Genomic DNA, 21705 nt, shown 5'->3' with positions numbered 1-21705 from the left:
CGATGCATGAATTCCTGAAGGGTCTATATGCATGCACTCTTGACCTGCGGATGGACTCCGGTAAACACACCCGGTGATAATTGGGTTGTCATTGCACATAATCTTGCAAAAGACTGCTTCAGCATCCTCAACGCTTGGCAGGAACACAAAATGGACGCATTTTTTATTAGTGGGGCCACGCCCCCGCCTCGACTTGACCGATATTTTCTAATCACCGAGTAGTTTGGCGATGCTACTTCCTGGCTATGGATTGCAGATGAGAGCCACGTTTCAGTGACGCTAACTATTTCAGGATCGCGATCAAGTAAAAGATATTCTAATGTGTCACGTCTGTTCGGTGTATTGCTGGCGTTTATATTCACGGGGGTTAGTTGCTTGACTGCGCATATTGCTGTAAGTCACTGGCCGGCTTGTCCCTACGTCGTTTCTTTTTTTTTTTGCAATAGCACTTTGTCATTCTTTTTGTCATACCAGAAGCATAGCCGATTGCTGATGTACAGATTATCGAACGTGAGAGACACCTAATCATGTTTCTCACGGTTTTCTTTAGCACTATCCCAAAGCTTCTTTCTGATTTCTCGCACTTTTCGTGAGAAGTCTTCTTCGATATACCAAACCATATTTTTCAGCTTATAACCTGTCTTTACTATATCTGTTTTTTGTCGTGAATTTACGAACTTAAATATGACAGGTCCTGCCTTGCTTTTTCTAGCCTTGCCTATAAGCGGTGGATGCGTTGAATAGTTAAAGCTTCCAAACAAAGCACGTCCTGGGCGACTTCTCGGTTAACTGTATCTTCTAGTACGTCATTAGTTTCCCCTTCAACTTCGGGAATGCCACAGACAATCAAATTTGACCGCCTACTACGATTCTCCAGGTCGTCGATTCTTTTTTCAAGTGTTTCAATCATGCGATTCGCACTATTAACCTGATTTTCGCAAGCATCAAGTTTTCTTTCCATTACCGTTAACGCGTCTAATTTTGTTAACCAGTCGCTTTTCCTTAATGCCCTTGATATCTGCTGCAATTCCCTAAAGTTCCCCAGCGATCTTCGTAAGGTCTGGCCCTGGGTTGGTTTCAATGTCCTCTCCAGTAGTTCTGTAAACTATTATCACTGTCCGAATGACCATTACAAGCATTTTACAACGTCAGAAGTTAAGTACATTGATGTTCAGTTTGCGATTTTTGCATATGCGCGTCTACTCAGACCACCTGTGTTGGCTTTCATGTGTTTTAAAGCGAAGGTTCTTTTGCCGAGTACGCCACGGTTTCGCGTCCATCCTTCTGTCTGTCGGTCCGCATCTCGCATACGGCACAACCAACAGGATTATAGTGCAGGGTACCCAGCTGACTTTAGCCGATGTTTAAAAATGTTCAGGAGGACCCAAATAAAACGATCTTGTCGGCCACTTTATGAAGCAAATCATACGATGTCTTGCATTTTGTTCACTTGCATTAATTCGTCAAGATAAATTAAGCAACTCAGCAAGTCTTATATTAGTGAGAAACCAACTTCCAATAAGGAAATCATATGGAGCTCTATACAGGAAGCATCCGATTCAGCGGTATATAAATTCGCGCCCGTTACGCAATTATTCTTGCCGCGTCATTACGAAAACCCGCGAAATATGAAAGTCTATACCCACGCGAGCACGAGTTAGTACGCCGCACTCATACTCGTACCCACGGCGTAGTCGTACGAGTGCGGTTCAGTTACCGCGCTCTCAAACGTGTCACGCATGAACGAACAGCGAGCGCTTAACCCATATAGAGCGCATTGCCGCTAAAAAAGTGAAGAGACAGAGGCGCAGGCGTTGGCTTCGAAGCTGTCGCCAGCTGTTGGTGCAAAGCGTGCTGTCGAGAGCAACAGACCCGGCCGTTTACGATAGCTAAAGCACAATGGAGAATCTAAAATCGTCGCCAGCCGGTCACTTTTTTCAGTGGCAGCGCACTTTTTTTTTATGTGCTGTTGATTCATAATGATTAGTCTCGTGAGAAGCTTCCAAGGCACGTCAATCATCCGTGTCAGTAAGGCTTTGTGACAAACCAGCTGCAGGCGGTACCTTTCACGTGCTTTATACGTATGCACCTCTCTCGGTACATGCGTGCGCTGCAGGCCGTTCGATGCAACGCAAGCACTGTGTAGAGAGAGCGCATTGTATAGTCCACTAAGGTGGCAGCTGTGGAGCTACTGTACATGTTTTGGGATAACTTAGAGGTCACGTGTGAAGCGCATGCACCACTGGCAGAGCTGGGGGTCAATGAGCCTTAGTTGACAGACCAGAGAAAACATACTTTTTAAATACAAAAGACGGTTGCTGGGGGCATCAACATACGTATACTTTATAGTGCGTGCGTAAGCATCGACACGCAGTCACGCGTGTGCTTTTGCGGTAGTATGCTGTTGCAATGGTGTGCTCCTGCAGTGGTGTTCTTCTGCAGTTGTGTGTTTTCGTAGTTGCGCGTTTTTGAAGTTGTGTGCGTGACGGTTGTGTGTGACAGGCAGAGCCACCCCTCCACCCCCCGCCCCAACCCCCGGTTCCGCGAGCGTGTTCATTTGTTACACGTCCTGCCGACGAGATACAGCGCCTTTGTTTGACACACACACACACACACACACACACACACACACACACACACACACACACACACACACACACACACACACACACACACACACACACACACACACACACACACACACACACACACACACACACACACACACACACACACACACACACACGCACACACACACACACACACACACACGCACGCACGCACGCACGCACGCACGCACCAACTAAGAAAACCTCCCTGGCTCATATTTCCATGGTTTCCCGTTATTTGCTAAGATGACTTAGAAGTCGCATTTCACTACGCGATTGTTTGACCTGACTGAGTATATCATCTACGGTAAGTGCGCTGTGGCTGTTTTAACGGGGCGTTTGTATACCTAAATACTCTATAACAAGCGGAAACAAGCGTCATTTACGGCAATCGGGCCAAGTTGTGTGCAATTTACATTGTATCAAATTCTGCGATCTCACTGGACCAAGACAGATGCATGCAAACCCAGCTTCCGGGATGACGCCACCGCAGCTGCGCGTGCAGTGGCCGCGTCCACCAGAGTTTCTCGACTAAACCAAACAGAATGGTTTAGTCGAGAAAGAGGGCCGCAAGGAAAGACCGCTGTGTCCGTCTTCCAAGCAAATAATGCGCGGAAGCCAGCGCGCCGAAGGGCAGTGACCTTGACCGAGTCTGTATACGAAAAGGAGGAGTGTGGGGTGAGTAGCTGCCGTTTCGTCTCAAGCGCAAGCCGACGAATGGCGGCTCCACCGGCACGGCGTTATGAGAACTGCGCTTTGTCGAAGTCTCCCCAGTACAGGAAGGGCGGAAGCCATCGCTCCGGAGAGCAATGACCTTGGCTATGTGTCAAAGCCGGAAGACCAACGAGAGAAAGCCCCTCAGCGAAGCACACACACTGAGGCTGCGGATCAAGCTCGACGACTAGATGCTCGATCGACTCTGTTTCGCTAACCCACATAAAAACAAGATGCATGCCGAAAATTTGTTCTTGCGTATCGCTGAATACGCAGTTAGTGTAAAACCCGCTGCATGCACTGTACAGAAGGCAGGCTGTGTTTACGCGCTAATGCTGCGGCTCAACTCATCCAGATGAAGTAAATACGTCTTCCTAAAGTGTAGGTCGGCACCTAAGCTGTTGCAAACATTTGCGTCAATGTGTTCGGACGCTTTTATGTAATAGGCGAAAGAAATCATATGAACGTAAAAGACTAACAGAAAACAGCGTGAAGGTGTTTTTTGGTGTTCACTGTGCAACGCAAACATATCTTGTCACTCTTTAATTGTCTGAGTATACAAAGAAAACTGATTTTATTTATAAAGTACCACGCGAAAACGAACTCTTATCCGCTAGGCTGCCGTGCGTATCAATACTACCCGAAGTTTACTGTCACCGCACCAACTGGAGTTTCTTCTTTTTCCCTCTTATGTTAATCAAATAAGCTTTCTTTCTTCGTCTTATTTTGCAGTACACGAGTCAAATTTACGTTTGACGTGGTCATACTGTTTATCGGAAACCTATTTTCTAATTTATAAAGATGGGGGGGGGGGGGGGGTGCACGCAAAAAAGAAAGACTTAAAGCTTTTTTTTTCGTATGCCGCCATCAGAAGACGTTGAGAACTAGAATGTCCTTCAATACATAAATTTTTCTTTCTCTTTTTTACCTTCATTTTGCGCTCCTCGTTATACATTTTCGCGTGGAGGAAGTACGCCAAGAACGTGCGTAAGCAATCGTTTTTGACTACAGATAAAGTATTTTAGGCAACGATTGTGCACGCAACAAAGAACGACGACGAACCCATGCGAATGATGCCCATAGACTTGGACAAAGTACAAACATATAATTGAAGGTAGATTCACGCTTGAGAACGTGCCACTAATAATTGAGAAAAATGCTGCCACCCGTCACACGTTAAAGATGAGATTCTCTTGTCACAGAGAGCGTCGTGTACGTACTTGACAGATGCGGTCGCCTCCGCCGCTTCTCTTTACAACCTGGCTATGATTCTCACGACAACTTGTCGTCGGAAACCATTTTACCGTACGACCTGTCGTCGGTACCATGCCGGATTAATTAATTTGAAAACTGTCGTGAAACGCTCGAGCAAATCCGACTTATGCTCAAAGCCGCCGACACTTTCGCTTTCCTGCACGGATGCGTCATTTCATCATAATCTGGAAACCCCGGGATCCAGAGAGCATGCATACGACGAGGGTTTTCTTGCTACTTTCGCGGTCAAGCAACTAATTATGACGTCTTGTCAAACACATCTTACAGTGCGTTACGCGAGCAAGTCACAGCTATTGTTCTTGGCCTAATTGGCATTTGATAGCATACGCGTGCGCTGAAAAAGCGAACACAAGGTAAAAAAAGAAGGCATATAGTAGGAAGCCAAACGCCTGTCTCGCAGTTGCCTTCGTGTTCCGAGCGTATTCGGTGGTAAGCGTGTTCTTTAGTATTAGGATCGTACATATATGGGCTAACTAACGAAATCCTCACAGGATCCTGCACCGAGAAATTTCACCCCTCGTAAAGCCTGGCTCCTCGATTTCGAGGTCCACATCTTGGATACCGGGGCTTTGTTCCGTTGTGAAGTACGTGTAGTATTACTGGAGGATCGGCCATATCACTAAAACCCCTGCTGCAGATTCTAACAAGTGTACCAATGATGCTGAAGAAGGAACTAATTAAGAAAGTGGACACACATTCATGCATAAGAAATAAATAATGAATGAATGAATACAAACAAACGAATGTCAAATAGACAGGAACAATGGCGGAAGGTGTGGTATAGCTGAAGATGTTTATTGGCGTTTAAAACTGCGCGGCGACAAATAGTCACCTAGTCTGTTTGAACTAATCAGTTTTGCGACCACGGTCGCGCGACTGAAAAATCGCGCAGAGAGCGACTGGCCCAAAATCGTCGCTTTTCGAGAAAAGCGACCGTTGGTGACTGGTCGCTTTGCGACCAACTTGGTCGCTCGACCACTGTCAGTCGCCGGTGTAAATGAGCCCTAACATCTATCGGCGTCAAGCATTTTGCCTATCACTGAAACTTAAATTACCAGCAAACCTTTCACGACGTGACGCAACATTGCTGTGTTGGCTGTGGGTAGGAGTAGCATTCACTAACTTCTACACCTATCGTATTGGAATGGCGGACCCACCAATGTGCGCTAAGTGCAAGTGTGAAGAGACCATCAGTCATCTTCTGTGCCACTGTTCTCGCTTTGATAACCAACGTCAGACTCTCCAGTGTGCCTTGAATAGACTGGACGACAGACCATTTACAGAAGCAAAGATTTTGGGAGCCTGGCCTAACAGTTCATTAGCTCAGAAAGCAGTTCAAGCGCTTCTTCACTACCTGAAGGCAACAGACTGGAGTGCCTGACTATAGACATCCTGCACCTAACTTAGTGCACGTGAAGGTGCGGTATAGACTCATGTTCTCTCTCTCTCTTTCACTCCCCATTCCCCTCCCCACGTGTACGGTAGCAAAACTCAGTCTGGTTAACCTCTTTGCCTTTCCTTCTTCCCCCCCCCCCTCTCTCTCTCTGCCTATCTCTTTTTGGTGTTTTACTTTCTTCGGTAAAACATCTATTTCTACCTCTACAGTACAGTTACATATGCCCGTAATTATTCCGGTTCTATCATATGTTCCTTGTTTATTTTTTTTTTTTTTATTTTTTCGACGATACTCTAAACGTCTCTTGGTGCCAAAAAACGTGCACTCGCCAAGAATGAAATAAAAAAAATAAAGAACCGACGTTTCGGGCCCCGTACGGGTCTCTTGATCACAATGAAGATGTAAGCGCGCGGCTATTTATGGGTGAGGTGGCGATGAGATCAAGGGGCCCGAACGGGGCCCGGAACGTCGGTTCTTTATTTTTATTTTTTTTATTTCATTCTTGGCGAGTGCACGTTTTTTGGCACCATTATGTTTCCTCGCCAGACGAGTTTTCGTCGAACACTTTACTATATAAACGTCTCTTATGTCGACTGTTGACCACTTGATGTTTCCATGTCTTTGAATCGCAGCGCTTACGGAAGGTAGATGTTCCCTACGGGTTTTAATTTCTGGACAAATATGTCCCACTTTTCTCTAACAAGACCTTTACAAACCATGCACCATCTAGCATGTCATAATATACTTCGGACACTGAACATCACTGTACAACCTGTACTCAATTTTCAGCGAGACCTCGTGGAACGCGGCCCACGTACATGCTGGCAAAATAACCCCGGCCACTGGCCCTGGCGTCCAGGGTCCAGCCAGCGATCGATTTGCACTAGCAACTTCGATGCGAAAGTGGGAAGCAAGGACTTCAGCATTTGTGGCCAATGAGTGAATGTCGGTCGATGAAAACAAAACACATTTCTGCGCAGCAGTCCAGGCACGCAAAAGCAGAGCAACGTCGCCGATCCACCCCCTGCTTCATTTTCGTTATTTTTATGTGCTTTCTTACTTCGGGGTCTTTACTCGAACAATGAGCACATTTTACAGCGCAATATATTGATTTCCTCTCTCTCCGCCAGACCCGCCGTGGTTGCTCAGTGGCTATGGTGTTAGGCTGCTGAGCACGAGGTCGCGGGATCGAATCCCGGCCACGGCGGCCGCATTTCGATGGGGGCGAAATGCGAAAACACCCGTGTACTTAGATTTAGGTGCACGTTAAAGAACCCCAGGTGGTCGAAATTTCCGGAGTCCTCCACTACGGCGTGCCTCATAATCAGAAAGTGGTTTTGGCACGTAAAACCCCATAATTTTTTTTCTCTCTCCGCCAGTTCTTGTCTGACACAGTTCTACTCGCGTGGGGCTCTTTATTCGAACTGGTTGTCACGCTGCAAATCTTACCGTAAAGCGATGCATATATGTGTGCAAAACGCCAGCCACGCCAAAGCCACCTGGCTTTGGCCATGCAGACTTGGAGATTTGCCCCGAGTGACGCAACGCCGCTCTTTTTTCTTCTCTTTTTTTGCACGCGTTCGCAAATGCCATGCAGCAGGGTGCGGTTTTAACTGCAAAGCGGTTGCCAGAAAACGAAGAAAAATTGTGATGCGTGCGCGTCACAAAGCTGTGCTCTTCCTCGGGAAAGTAGAGCAACAAGGCCAAGTGCTGGGCGATATGGTAGATAGCGCGATCGACTGAGACGAAAACCAGCGAGAAAGGCGCATATACACTAGATACATTAAGGAGTGCAAGGGACGGATGCTCCTTTTATCTATATAATGAACGAGAAGAAAGGGGTTTGACCGAGGGGCCAGATCTTTATTTATCATGTCATGAGAAGCCAACAAACAAAGACGCCAAGGACAACATTGAGGAAATAAGTACTTACTCATTGAATTAAATAAATGATAAATAAATGGCAGCTAGTGAAAGTGGATGAAAAAACAACTTGCCGAGGCAAGTTGTTTTTATTTATCTATATAGTATCTTAACCCGTCTTTCGCGCAGGTTTTCGTCTTAATTGATCCTCTGAAAACCAGTGCAGAGTTTTTTGAGACACTTCCTGAAGAAATATTGAAAAATATCAATCTGCGATAGCGATGGTAAATTCTAGCTTATCAAAGCAATGTTGCCAACATATATAGTATATACAAATCCCTCAAATGGTATCTCAGAAATCCCTAGATTTACGGCTTAGCTTACTCTCCGTGTTTGCTCGGCAGAAATAAGTACCTTGCTCACACTGAGAACATTTCACCGCTGTACGAGTTAATTGTCTCTGAATTCAATCTATGACAGTCACAGAGCAATGCGCAGTTAAAGAAATGTGAGCATCGCTCAATTGCGAACTGTGGCCGTATATGTATGCACTGAACAAAAAAACGCGCTTCTCATACAGTCATCTTCTTCCCCCAACATATCCTATAATAACCAAGTATATGGGAGCAGTTGCCTTCTCACACTTTGGAAGCAACGTTCGCAGGACTCCTGCGGCATCGCGCGCACTCCTCTACCGCGACCGCGCTGGCGACACCGCGGTGGGCGACACACGCGCACGCGGTCAGGTGACTTCGTCATATGCTTCGTGACGTCAGACGAGGCGAAGAAAAATAAACATGGCTGCCGCGCAGAAGCGGGTGCTGCAACTGCTCGCTTGGTCGAGGGAATTTCTGCGTATTGGATTCGAGCGGCAGCTTAACGTTGCTGGCACAGGCGACAGAGAGCATGACTGTGTTCTTGAGCGCGTGCTGGGACCTTTTGAGGCACATCTGATCTCAATCCAAAGCCTGCTCATCTGGGAGAGACCGTATGTGAGCGCTACTGCCTTTGTCGCAGTCAACTGTCTGTTTTGGTGAGTTTTGCGTCCTTGGTACAACCGATGTATTTGCGCGACGTTCCTGAGTGACTTCACTACATATGTGGTGTTTGGCTGATACAACTTACGCGTGCTGAAATTGTCATATTTATTATGTGGACGCCGTAGACACATTGGCAACAATAGCGTTGCTGCGCTCACGCCTTGCCGTTTTGCCCAAATTTGGTTGAAAACCCAATGAAAGCAGTTAAAACGTCTATGCATACGTGCTGCTCTTTCGTTTTTAGCTCATTTTAATGCCTTATTTCGGTTCACCAGTGAGTACGCAACACAGAACCAATCCGATTCAATATCGCGGCATGCTCCTCATAGAAGCATAACAAAGACGCTTGTCTAATGAATGAAAAACTGAAGCACGAGTACCGCGGGGAACGCATAACAGCCGCGTACCGGACCATGTGCCTTGTGGTTGCGCGAAATTGAATATTTGTGACGAAGTAGTAACCGACGTTGTCGCTGATAGCCAGAATTGATGGCTACCGATTCAAACCCTTTGTTCAGGTGTTACTTTTGTGACAGTTTTGGCTGACAATGTGACCTTCGTTCGTTTGCGTGGCCCTCGAGCTTCGCGCCGTTGTCTAGAAAAACCTCCTCGAGCTAACGCGTTGATCGTTTGGTGTTTCCATGTCAATAACTTTTTTGTTTTTTCTGTTTGTGAGCCCGGTTTCTTCAGCCATTTACAATTTGCCCCGAAAACATGCCTTTTGGAACTCGCAGCTGCTTTCAACCATGTGATACTGACGCGGAAGTACGCTTTTTGTTGACGACGATACGCTATTTGCTTACGCCCAGAAACCCGAAAGTGCCGTTCCTATCTTATCTGCTCAATGAACGCTGACTTAAGATTAACTGGCCTGTTGCACACTGTGAGGCCGTCACATTGCTTGTGCTCTTTGCCACGTTTTCCTTTCTTGCTTTGCGAACAAGGGAGTTGATCGGTATTTTTTTTTTTCTTGCAGTGTCATTGTTTTGAGATTAAAATAAGGCACTACTCAGCCTGCTTTATAAAGGCAAATTAAGATTGCTGAGACAAATTAGAAGTAGGGGCATTTGGTTAACATTTGTTGCATTATACTAAAGAAGCAGCACAAGGATAATGCACAAGAACATAAAACTGATGCCACAAGTGCTGAACTAACAACTGAGTTTTATTGCTTGAGAGCTGCCAATATACATTTGCACAATGCCAGTGTAGGCCTTGGAAAGCAGAAGAATCACACACAGATACAGCGTAGCATCTAGAATGTCATGCCAGAGTTAAAAAAGAACAATCATGAGCAGAAGCTAGGACAAGACTCTGCGAGAAATTTCAGGAGCTGAGGTTATTTTGTGGGGGTAGAATGTGAACCGATGCCGCGGTAAAGGTGCAGTTCTTGCTGTGCACCTGTATTTGTAGTCGGCTTGAGCACATTGCACTGCTGAATGTCTTTTGAATTATTCGCCTTGTGACTTTGGCACCTGCTAATGACAGTACTGAAGCGCATTAGATTGAAAGTGACTCGTACTGGCTGCATCATTTTATCCCAAAGCCTTTTACACTCAATTCTGTTTTCAGCCTTTAATATGGACTGCGGTCTGTGTGGAGTTCTTAGTTCTGGTTGATGTGACTCATGGGATACTGCCATAGCTTCGTCTAAGGCATCGTTAGTGGCTCTATCAAGTGCCTCATGTTTCGTCTTGTTCTTTTCCAGGTTGGTGGTGTCATGCAGCAGAAGATTCTACTCTTTTGTGGCGCTCATAGCAGCTGTAGTTTTTATGTACAAAACTTGGGTGAACAGCATCTGGCCAGAGATCCGTGTGCCACCTCCTGAAGGAGAGGATAATGAACAGTAAGTTTTTGTATATGCTTTCTGTTTTGTAGCCACTCTACTTTTTGTTCATATCTCATCTTTTTTTTTTTTTAGTCTAGAATTATTGCCAAGCCCAAGCACTTTGTAAAAACTGCTGGTTGCTGGGCGCATTTTAGGGCATAGAGGCGGCCCATCCACTGATGTTTAGGTGTGTTTGCAGTGCCACCAGAGCTTTTGGAGTCTTGCCAACCATCTAGGATTACTGTAGTTGAGCTCATGTCTGCAATTTTATCTGCACAAGACCACATGCTCCTACTCTTGCACTTTGTTGTGGGTGCACTGCAAACCAATAAATTAAATCTGCCAATGTTTGAAGTGCAGTGTAGCATCCCAGAACCACAATTTGTACAGCTCCACTGTATTACCTTTGTCTAGATCAATGAGGGCAATCTTAGGTTGACCGCCTAAGGTTTTGCGACTCTGATACTGTCAGCCTGCAAGCTGTGAAACAATTCTCACTGTGCTCATACTGCAGCAGCGATTTTTCGCTGTGTCTCCCGCAGACTTCAACTCCGCAGGAACATCACCTGGCATGGCAGCTCCAAACCTGCCACCTTCATGGGATGGGAATGATGGTGTAGACATTTGCTGCCTGTCATCTTAAAGAGGCAGCAAAATTCTGGTTTTATCTCTGTGGTCTTCTAGGATTGTTCCTTGATATATTGGGGCATGGCCTAGCCAAAGGTAACATACAGGGTGTGTCCAGAAAGTAATGCAATTTTATGCGTAGAAACACTTCAAGATATTGTTACAAACTTGAGTAGAATTCTTCAAAGTAGTCTCCTCTGGCATCTGCACATTTTTGCCAGTGACTCTGCCATGCATTGTACGCATCCTGGAAGGCATTGACAGGAACCTCTTTTAATAGAGCCTTTGTCACAGCAGTTTAGATGACTTCGATGGTCCCAAAACGGACTTCTTTCAGGGCACTCTTGATTCTCGGGAAGAGAAGAAGGTCCGCCGGAGCCAGGTCGGGACTATAGGGGGGCTGGGTCAACGTCACCAAGTTGTGCTTGGCCAGGAGCTCTCGTACGTGCAGAGGAGTGTGGCTGGGAGTGTTGTCGTGGTACAATCGTCAGGTATCGACAATATCCTTTCGCGCTCGGAGGGCCCTTTTTCTCAATCTCTCAAGCGCATCTACGTAGTAGGCAGCGTTGACTGTCTGACCTTGGGGTACAAATTCTTTGTAAACCACACCCTTGGCGTTGAAAAAGACAATTAGCATTGTTTTCACTTTCGACTTGCTCATTCTTGCCTTCTTGTGGCGAGGGGACTCTGAGGTGTGCCAATCGGAGCTTTGGAGCTTCGTCTCGGGATCGTACTCAAATACTCATGTTTCGTCACCGGTAATGACTCTGTCCAAAAAATAAGGTTCAATTTGCTTGCGTTTCAAAAGTTCGCTTGCGATCACCGCCAGGTTGTTCTTGTTTTCATCAGTCAACAGTTTGGGGACCAGCTTGGCACACAATTTCCACATGTTCAAATTGTCGCTTATGATGTCGTGCACGGTGGTTTTAAGAATATTGAGAGTCTTTGCTATCATCTGCACACTGATTCGACGGTCGGTGTTCAGAAGATCATGATGAGACATTTTCGTCACTTTTGCTCGTTGATGGCAGTCTAGAGCAGGATTCATCATCCACGTCTTCTCAACCCCGTTTAAACACATGCAACCACCTTGAAACTTGAGAATATGACAAAGCAGAATTCTCGTAGGTTTACTGAATCATTTGGTAGGTATTGGCAAGACTTGTACCGAGTTTAGCACACAACTTGATCGCGTACCGTTGTTCGTGTGTGGATGCCATTGCACATCGTGACAGAGCACTATCAGGAGGTTCACGGAAACAGCGATCCTGAGGCTCCCAAAGCTTGGAGCATAGTGCACTAGGCAATGATAAAAAACTAAGAGTGTCCCCACCTAACCCAACCAATCGGATTGTGGTAAGTCCAATAGCAGCTCCGGAAAAAGAATAATTGCACTACTTTCTGGACACACCCTGTAGGTGGCAGCTCACCTTGTCACTAGCATGAATTGGCAGGCCTTCAGACAGCACACATTGCTTCGTTCGTGGTAGCTCACATCTTGAAATTATTAAATCACTCATGCATGGAAGACATGAGCATGAGTGCACAAGAACACTTCATTTTAACAGACACAGTAGTGCAAAATAAACATTGAGGACACACATATTCCATGTATTAACTAGCTGAAGCTGAAGCACTATTGCAAAATAATTAAAAATTCAGGTACAGAACCCATGAATGATTTGCTCTAGTTCACTCATGTCTAGAGGCAATTGAAACGCTCATTCATATCAGAACGCTACTATACGTCTTTCTCGTCTCCTAAATTCAGCCTTGGTAGCCAGCTTACCTGCCCTTGGCGATTGACCTTGATCATTTGTTCAGTTCTATGCTCTGCAGAGAAGCACCCGGTTTAGCAATATTTCATAACAGCTTGCCAATGATCTGTTGTGAGAAAGTGTTGTGTCTACAGGAAAGAGCCTAGCGAACTGAGTTAGGTAACACTGCTGGAAGAAGCATCAGGGGAGGGCCTTCAATATGAGCAAGGAACGCTGCTACTGAGCTAGTTGCGTAGACTGGGACTGTCGCCAACCACATTCTGCTTGCACATTTCTTGCGATTTCTTTCATTGTTCCTGCAGCATAGCTGGCCTTATCAACTGTGGTTACCTAGTTTGGTCACAAAATCAAATAGCACTAACCCTATGAATCAATCAGTCAAAAATTAGCTTTGTTTAAAGGGACACTAAAGGTTACTATTAAGTCAACGTGGACTGTTGAAATACCATCCCAGAAACCTCGAAACACTTGTTTCGTGCCAAGGAAAGACTTATTTTAAGAGAAAACACGTTCTGAAGCGTCCGCGTACCTCTAGCGCCGTTCAAATCGCCCGCCCTCCGATCGAGGAGTACTGACATCATGGTCTCATAGTGACGTTGCACCATCGGTGAGTAGAACGGCGTCCACAGACGGCGCTACGGCTTTTCTGCGCAAAACGCAAACGCGCGGCCAGAAACAGCCAAGACAGAGCCGACAGTAGAGCGAAAGCGGGAGTATGGTGACTAGGGGAAGGAGAAACGCGCGACCATAAGCTGGTACTTCATTCTATGACGCAAACTTCGACGCTTGTCGCAATGGACCCTGACAACGACAGATTGGCTCGCGATGCTGGGATCAACTTCAGCGATTTGAGCACTGACGAGCGCGACCTGCTGCTGAGGGCTCGCGCTGCCGATATCGTTGCGTACTACAACGGCGGCCTCGACACCGGCTCTCCGGAGCGGGAAAGCAACGAGGGCTTCCCACGACATCACATGAACGTGGCATTCTCGCTGCTTGTTCCAAATGAAAGTTTCGCGAGCCAGCAGAATCCGCACAGCACTACGTGATAACAAAACTACTGAAACTCCAAAGCGTGTGCGGTGCAGAGTCGAGCGAAAATGAAACCTTTCGACCACCCATACTATTCAAGGGTAACGTCAAAATGTTATTTTTTCTTAGAATCGAATAGACGTAGATAAGTAGCATTTTCTTCCGTCTTATAATCGAATGAAATATTTTTTAATACGAGTAGTTGAGTATTAGTAACACAAATTATGAGGAGTGCTTTCGTCATCGGGCTAGTACCGGAATGTCGCTGGGGGGTCTCAAATCGTGTCATGCATTTACCTCAATTTCTCGGTTACTAAAGCTCTGTTCGCGATTATATTGACGCCTTAGACGTTCTAGAACGTTGCTCTACCACTTTAACTTGACTTTCTGGTAACCTCTAGTGTCCCTTTAAACAATTCAAGGAATGCGTACAAAAATATTTGGACCAATGGCCTATGTGGCTAGTAGGTCCTCCTCCCCCTTTTTTTCCTTTTTCTTTTTTGTTTTCTTGTCCCCCCCCAAATAAGACCCTAGAATCTGTTATTCCTCAAACCACGCTCCAATTTTATGCTGGGAGTATATATGCGGGTTCTGCTCCCACTTTTGACAAATAATCTTTTCATCCACTTTCATTTCCCTCTATATAGGTAATTATTTCTAAATTTCAATTAAAAATTTTCACTATTTTCTGTGGCTTTGTTGGCAGTTTCATTGTACGGCTGTGACTAACAAAAGAATCAAGCCACTTGGATCACCTCATTCAGCTCGTTCATTGTATAATGAGGGCCTTGAATTTAGCACTTTTGATGTCATGAGGTTGTGTACAAGGGTTTATTGGCCAGTTGCCTGCTCCTGAGCTCACATACTATGTGGGTGCCTGCGGTTAAAAGGATCATCTGTGTTCTTGTACATGAGTAGTACTGGCTAGTACTCCTAGGGCTAATCTTGCACACACAATGGTTGAGGACAACACAAGAAAAGAAGACAAAGAGAGTGGACAAATGCGGTGTTATCATAACCACTTGCCGAATTCATCTATTTTTTGTACACATGGCTCATCCAAGAAAATGGATGAGGGGATGGCTACTGCTGTAGCTTAATTGGTAAAAGCATCCCACATGTAAAGCGGAGGAGGTTGGTTGAACTGCAACCTGTGGCAAGTTTCCTTTCATCCACTTTCATTTCCCTTTACTATGTTCTTTATTAAATTTATTTGAGCAATAATTTCTCCTACACTTGCTCTGTCTTCATTGTCTGTTTCTGTGTGTGGCTGTGATTAACAAAAAAAAAACGAGCCCCATATATCTCCTTATTCTTTTCGCTCATTTCACTTTTAGTTGCCATTCAGTCTAGCAGTGGCATAATGAAACTCGTGGACCACATTGCATGCATATTCCTGGGCATTTGTTTTCTGTGCCCTCCATGATATGGTTTTTCTGGGGATTTGAACATTCTTTCTTGTTCATATCATTTAAGTGCAATATACTTATCCAATTTGCCCATATGTCAAATGCAATTGCAGTAATCTTGTATATGTAACAATAGTCTTTTGTCACATTTGTGGCATAAGACTAAGATATACCTCCTAGTGACATGTACTGTCACTGTGCTGGCGTGCTTTACTTGGGTGTGCTCCTACACACCAGCAGATCACAAAGGGAGGATTGCCGCTCCCTGGACACATTGCCTCGTATTCCATGACTAAAACTTGTCTTAAAGCCATTGTCTCAAAATAATGCACAATACCCATACAATTGTCATACGAAAAAAGAAAGAAAAGCACTAATGATGGGTGAATCCCATGGTGTTATGTGGCTCTGCTACTTGCGAACATGCCCATAAGAAAATTCCCAGGCTGTTCTCACTTATTTCTGGGGGGTTTTGGCAAACAGGTAAAACAGTCATTGCATCACACAATGACTGAAAGGCACGAAAGTAAGTGCAGATTTGTAGATTGCTTGGGCAGCGCAACAGGAGCTGGGACAGAGATGCATGACATGTCCTGACAAGAGAAATGGCCTGTCCTTTTTATGTTTTTCGTTTGAGCTGTGTTTCACTGCCCAAGTGAGCTGTGAGTAATTGCTTCACTTGTTCCCTCTTGAAAGCTGGCCACGGGTCTTGTTTTATTCTTACTCTAAGAACAGGGTGGCAGTGAAGGTCAGTCATAGTGGATACAAAATTGGATGTGTGCATGCAAATGGCAAAAGCGTCACACGATGCTAGATAAAGGGTTGCTTCAAGTTTACAGTCTTGCTGGCATGTCAGGACGTTTGCACAGTCTCCTTTGAAAATTGTACCTGTTATGCCAATTTTCCGGTTGAAATAAGCCGCAAGGTGTACGAGTTTTTTTATTTTGTCTACAGACCAAGCACTGTGACAAGCAGAAGTGCAAGTGGTCCAGCTGCAGTGCTTCTGTGCAATGAGAGCTGTTTAGCTTGCATTGAATTCATCTTGCTATAGAAAGCTCACACCACGTTTAGAACTGGCAATTACTGCTGTTGCAGTAACTTCTCTTTTGATAAATTTGCTTCTCATTGATGTTTATTCTTTCTGAGTGCTGAAAAAGAGAAAGTTATAACCAGTTGGCCATATTTTGCTGCTTCGCATCAGTCTTAAGTGTGCCAACTGCTTAGGCTGTTAAAAGGCCCCTTCAAAAATTCTGTTTTACATTGGAAGCTGTAAAGGACTGCCCAAGGAGTGTTCTCTTGCACAAATTTCGAAATATGTTTGGTAAACAACACCATTTGAAATGGTGTGAGAAATGGTGCAAGAAGGTGGTCTACTACCCCCCAGCAACGCCTGAGACCCTTTCATTGGTTCGTCTGGAATCTCAGGCTTTCATTTGAATTTTCAGCTGTTTTCGTGGCACACATCGGTGTGATACTTTGCAGGCAGGATTATCACCACATGTGATCTACACACTGTGCTGTTTCTTGTTTTTGGTTTTTGAGTGCCCAGATATAGGGTCAATAGGGAAGATATCTGTAAACTGACCTTGCTTCTGCTGTTGTGTTTCATACAAAATATGCATCTGGTAGCATATCGTGATTAAATTTCCTACTGTCTGGAACTTTGGTTGTTGTTTGATAGCCAATTTCTATATGCACAATTTATCTACATACTAGCAATACTTTTCAGGTGGACCCCTGTACATCCACAAGTCTTCAGTGTGCCTGAACTGAGCCGATACATCACTGACTGGTCAGAGAGCGTCAGAAAGTGGGTTGCAAATGTGATTCTTCTCCGAAAGACCAACCCGGGATTGGTGCGTTCTATTCTCTTTATCTTTACAATTATAAATGGTGTTGGAGGTGAGGTCCTGAAGGGTTGCTAATTGTGGTTTTGTGGACCTGTTCCATTTAAAAGTTGTAACACTCTTGAACACTTTAGATCTCTATTGAACTTAACTGTTCAATGGAATAGTATTTTGTAGAAGCTATAGAGACGTTCCTGTACTGTATTTAAAAACAAAATGCTTTCAAAAGGTCCGTTCCATGATTTGCAAAGTATGTAATTAGTGCTATGTGTAGTACATTTAGGTAGGAAGTATACCGTATCGACTTGCATAATGATCGCACTTTTTTTGTCAAAAGAATTGCCGCAAATTCAGTGGTGTGATCATTAAGCTGATTAAATTTTCCACGACAAGAAAAAAAAATTTTTCATCCTGCATTTGCTGCGGAATGACAACAGGTCAACAAACAGGCAGCTGCTGCTGTAACAGTGAGGGACACCAAAGCAAAAATGGTGGTCGGCGGAGCAAGCTGAAGGCAGAATGCGAATTTTTTTTTTTCTTTTCTTGTGTACATTACGCGCATTGATACAGTTTCTTCCGTATCACTTATGAATAATATTGTTAATATCTGCAAAGCTGTGGCAATAACGTAGCCATGTCCACTTTGAAGTGATAAACAGAGATGGGCGTGCTTAGCTGCCAGTGACATAGAAACACATGGCGGGTGTGCTGCTGGAACTGTGGCATTTTTCTTCACTACTATCCTAATACGGCACATTTCCGCTAAGGGTGGGTGAATATCTTAGCTGTGTTACAAGTGTTGGCATATGAACACGGTACCCTTGTAACGTATCAGTGTGAACGTGGCTACTATAGGTGCCGCTTGCATTTTGTTGCATGCCCACAAATGCAGACGAGAAGAATCGAAAGGCACCTTTTTTTGTTGTTGTTGACCACAGCCATTATACAGCCTACAAATAATAAAGCCAAGGCAAGTTTGGTTGTACCATTTATTTTTCATGGAACTGTGGAGAGTGATGAAAGGAATAAAATGGGGCATCTACTTAAGAATGTTTGGTGCGTGCAGACCGCTTGGTATGTCTTGAAGAGTCATTTGCGTAGCATTCGACAGCATTCAACAAATGGTAAGCACAATCACCATTAGCTAGACTTGGCACACGACATATCGCTGCGGCAAGTTCGGGGTGCGATCATTACATGGGAAAGAAAAAAAAATAGAATTTTGACCACAAAAGTGAGGGATGCGATCATTACGTGAGTGTGACCATTATGCAAGCAAATGCAGTATTTACTGCCACTCTGTATGTGACATTGCTTAGTTAAATTTATTATTCAAATGTCAAGTGCATGGTGAGAAAAATTTTATCAATTGCCATGTGTACTTGTTCTTTCCCGATGACCATATTTCATTGGCTAACAAATGCTCGGAGTTGTCGCCCAGAATAAGACGCACCTTTCTGTATTGAAAATTTCTTAAATATTATTGCTGGTTCTATCTGTTGTTTATGCTCTCGCTGAGCCTTGTGTAATTAGCAAGATTATGTGCACTACAATAATAGTGCTGTACATTCTAGAACTTACGCGAGCACCAGTGATAACATTGGAAGGCTCAGTGAGCCATGTATAAATAGCCGATGCTATTCTTGTCATTGTAGATAAGTGTGCTTGCTGGTGCCATGGTGCTGAGTGTCACTTGTTTTGCTGGGAACAGGTTCGCCCACTAAACAGTTAGTGTTGCACAGTGTGCCACTGTGGTTGTTCGCAGTGACTACAATGTGATTGTAGTGACGGGGAACAACATTAAATTTCAACATTACAACAACATTACATTCACTTTGTGTTGTAAAAGAAATGTAATGTGTTCATTTTGGGTAGTACTTGATAAAGCATGAATGAAAACACATAGGCAGAACACAGCCTTTGCAGGTGTGCTACCTTCCCTTGTTGCCTTACTGTGGTAGTTTAGTCATATTCTGTGTTGCCTGTTTCCATCAGGGACACACCTAGGCTGATAAGCCTGGTGCTTTCTTAGACATGGTGATTGTTTGCAATGTAGCGTGCAAACGTATATGACCAGCATTATCTGAATAGTGGTTCCAGGGCCACCTGCTTAGCATCTGTATAGCGAGTAGAAAGCACAACTCCCATGTATCACTTCATTGCCAGGCATGTTCACATGCAGTCTACTATACTGTTGGCACTGCCACCGGCACTACATGGTGTCATGGTTGATGGTGCATGTGGGCCGGGCCTGTGTGTTGAGGGTTAGGTCCCCAGAAATTCAAGAAGTTTGCAGTGTGTTTCGCTGTAGAAATGAGGGCAGCGCTCCTGCTTTGCAGCTTTGTGCATACAGTAATCCAGCTGGACAGCTCACCTCCAGCACTCCTGGTGGCTGCCAGGGTGCTGTTACTGCTGCATAGCAGCAGTTGCCTCATGTGGTGCATTGTGCGAACATGTTGCCCCACAAATTGTTAGAGCAGCGACGAACAAGCCATGCGCACCGCTAAACATTGCTGTTGCTATCACTGCTTCGTCTTTTTTTTTTTTTTCTTCTTCTTTAATTTGGTCCAAGGTACAGGGCATATTTCAGTAACAATGCAGCGATTCAACATGCACACTACATGGGAAAAGTGTCCATTGTGAAGGTCATATGAGAGTACACAAGGTAGAATAGCTTTCCTCTCTTTGTTTCTCTCTCTTTCTCTTTTTTTTTTCTTTCTTTATGCTGCTTCATAAAGACCGCTATGGGCATCACCATATTTGATACTAACTGGTCTGTGGCAGGCACCTGGAGCGTGTATATCCCTTTCAGACACCACTTTATCCCGTTGATTGAAAAGTTGCTTTCACCACATCTCTTGCATCCTCAAAATCGTAGAAAGTGTACAGCTGCAGCAAATATTAAGAATTTTCAATTGTTTAGTGAGTTTTGTCAAGTTTACAAAATTTCGACTCCAAGCGAAAACTCACTACAGGAACACAAAATACGAGAACATGTACTATTTCGTGTTTTGAAAAGCTTGAAAAGCGCTTATCCAGCCACTTGACAATTATGCCTAGTGCACGACATTGTAAAAAACAATGAAAGAAGCGAACCCGCTACATACAACATACTGACACAGAGTAACAACACCCAGCCGTCTACCTTCCCACTCATTTTGTTAAAACATTCTGCACGTTATTCAAAATTGCAGCACAGTTCCAATAATAAGTGTTTCAAGATGTATGAAACACATTTTAATTACCATTACTTTCATCAGTGCTTTTGCTATTGATGCACGCTCCTGCTGTGCCCAATTGTGTAGACAGCGTCTCAAAGGGATATTTTCAGGCAACTTTAAAAAACCTACAGAGCCAAACAGCACTCCTGAAAATGTCTTGCACTCACTTGAGCTTAAATTGTGGAAGAGAAAAGAAAAACATCTTACTTATAACAGCAAAATACTAAGACAATACTTGAGCATTGACTTATCCCTCTGCTTTTCTCTTTTGCGTTTTGGTAAAATGCAAAACTGTTGTACATGGAAGCTACACTGATTCCAGTATCTGTCCCAAGAAACTAAAAGCCCTGCCACTCTGCCAGACTACTTAACGCAGTAACACATGGGAAAAAGCTCTGCCCCTGTAGCATTTCTTTCATTGGCATAGAAAGTTATAGGGAAGCCAGTGCTCAAAGCTACCATACTCGAAAAAGCAGATGCTTCCTGTGCTTTAGATGTTCTACAAACTGGCTCGCCTACTTATGCAGGAACACCCCCATTTTCCTTTTCATGTTTCACAGCAGAAACAGTTGGTGGTGGTGGCTGAGCAGCTACAGCATTACACTGCGAAGGGTTTGTGGGTTTGGTTCCCAGCTGCTGCCGTCACACATTGACGGGAGCAGAATTCAAAAACGTTCATTTTACACAGTCGCACATTAAAAAAACTCCTGATGGTTATAAGAAATCTGGAAAAGGTTAGGAAATAGGCACGCTTTTTAAACGTACAGACGGCGCCGTAAATATACGGCATCGGCCATTTTGGGCTTGTTCGTGGTGCCATGTATTTACGTCATTGACACTGAAAGGGGTTAATGTAGACGCCACGGCTTCGGCCTTTGGTTCCTATGACATGCTAAACTTAATCCAAACGCAATTGTCCTCAGCGAGCTGCAGCACACTTAGCCATTGGACTCATGGCATCACCCCGCGGTGGCCGTGGTATCTACGCCATGTAGCCGACCACAGCTTGATGTCAGCTATCGGCCAATAGCAGCCATCTAAGGGAATGACCAAATAATGCATCCGA

The 21705-nt window shown here is 44.7% G+C and overlaps 1 protein-coding gene across 7 annotated transcripts in view; it reads left to right on the top strand.

Annotated features, from left to right (window-relative positions):
* Nucleotides 1-21705, top strand: part of LOC139054712 (reticulophagy regulator 3) — a 46640-nt gene that overhangs the window by 4856 nt on the left and 20079 nt on the right. For 6 of the 7 annotated variants that reach the window (XR_011511445.1, XR_011511444.1, XM_070532186.1 and 3 more), the window contains exons 2-3: nucleotides 10606-10743; nucleotides 17301-17427. Coding sequence is in view for 5 of the 7 variants with exons in the window: in XM_070532186.1 (XP_070388287.1) it covers nucleotides 10606-10743; nucleotides 17301-17427 (265 nt within the window). In the remaining 2 variants the exon portion in view is untranslated. Of the gene's footprint in view, nucleotides 1-8628; nucleotides 8891-10605; nucleotides 10744-17300; nucleotides 17428-21705 lie in introns of those variants that run through there. The other variant, XM_070532185.1, reaches the window with a different exon arrangement.

This window comes from Dermacentor albipictus, chromosome 1 (assembly GCF_038994185.2).
Source record: "Dermacentor albipictus isolate Rhodes 1998 colony chromosome 1, USDA_Dalb.pri_finalv2, whole genome shotgun sequence".
Classification (NCBI taxonomy): Eukaryota; Metazoa; Arthropoda; class Arachnida; order Ixodida; family Ixodidae; genus Dermacentor; species Dermacentor albipictus.
The sequence above is the reverse complement of the archived record's forward strand: the minus strand, read 5'-3'. Positions and strand labels throughout refer to the sequence as shown.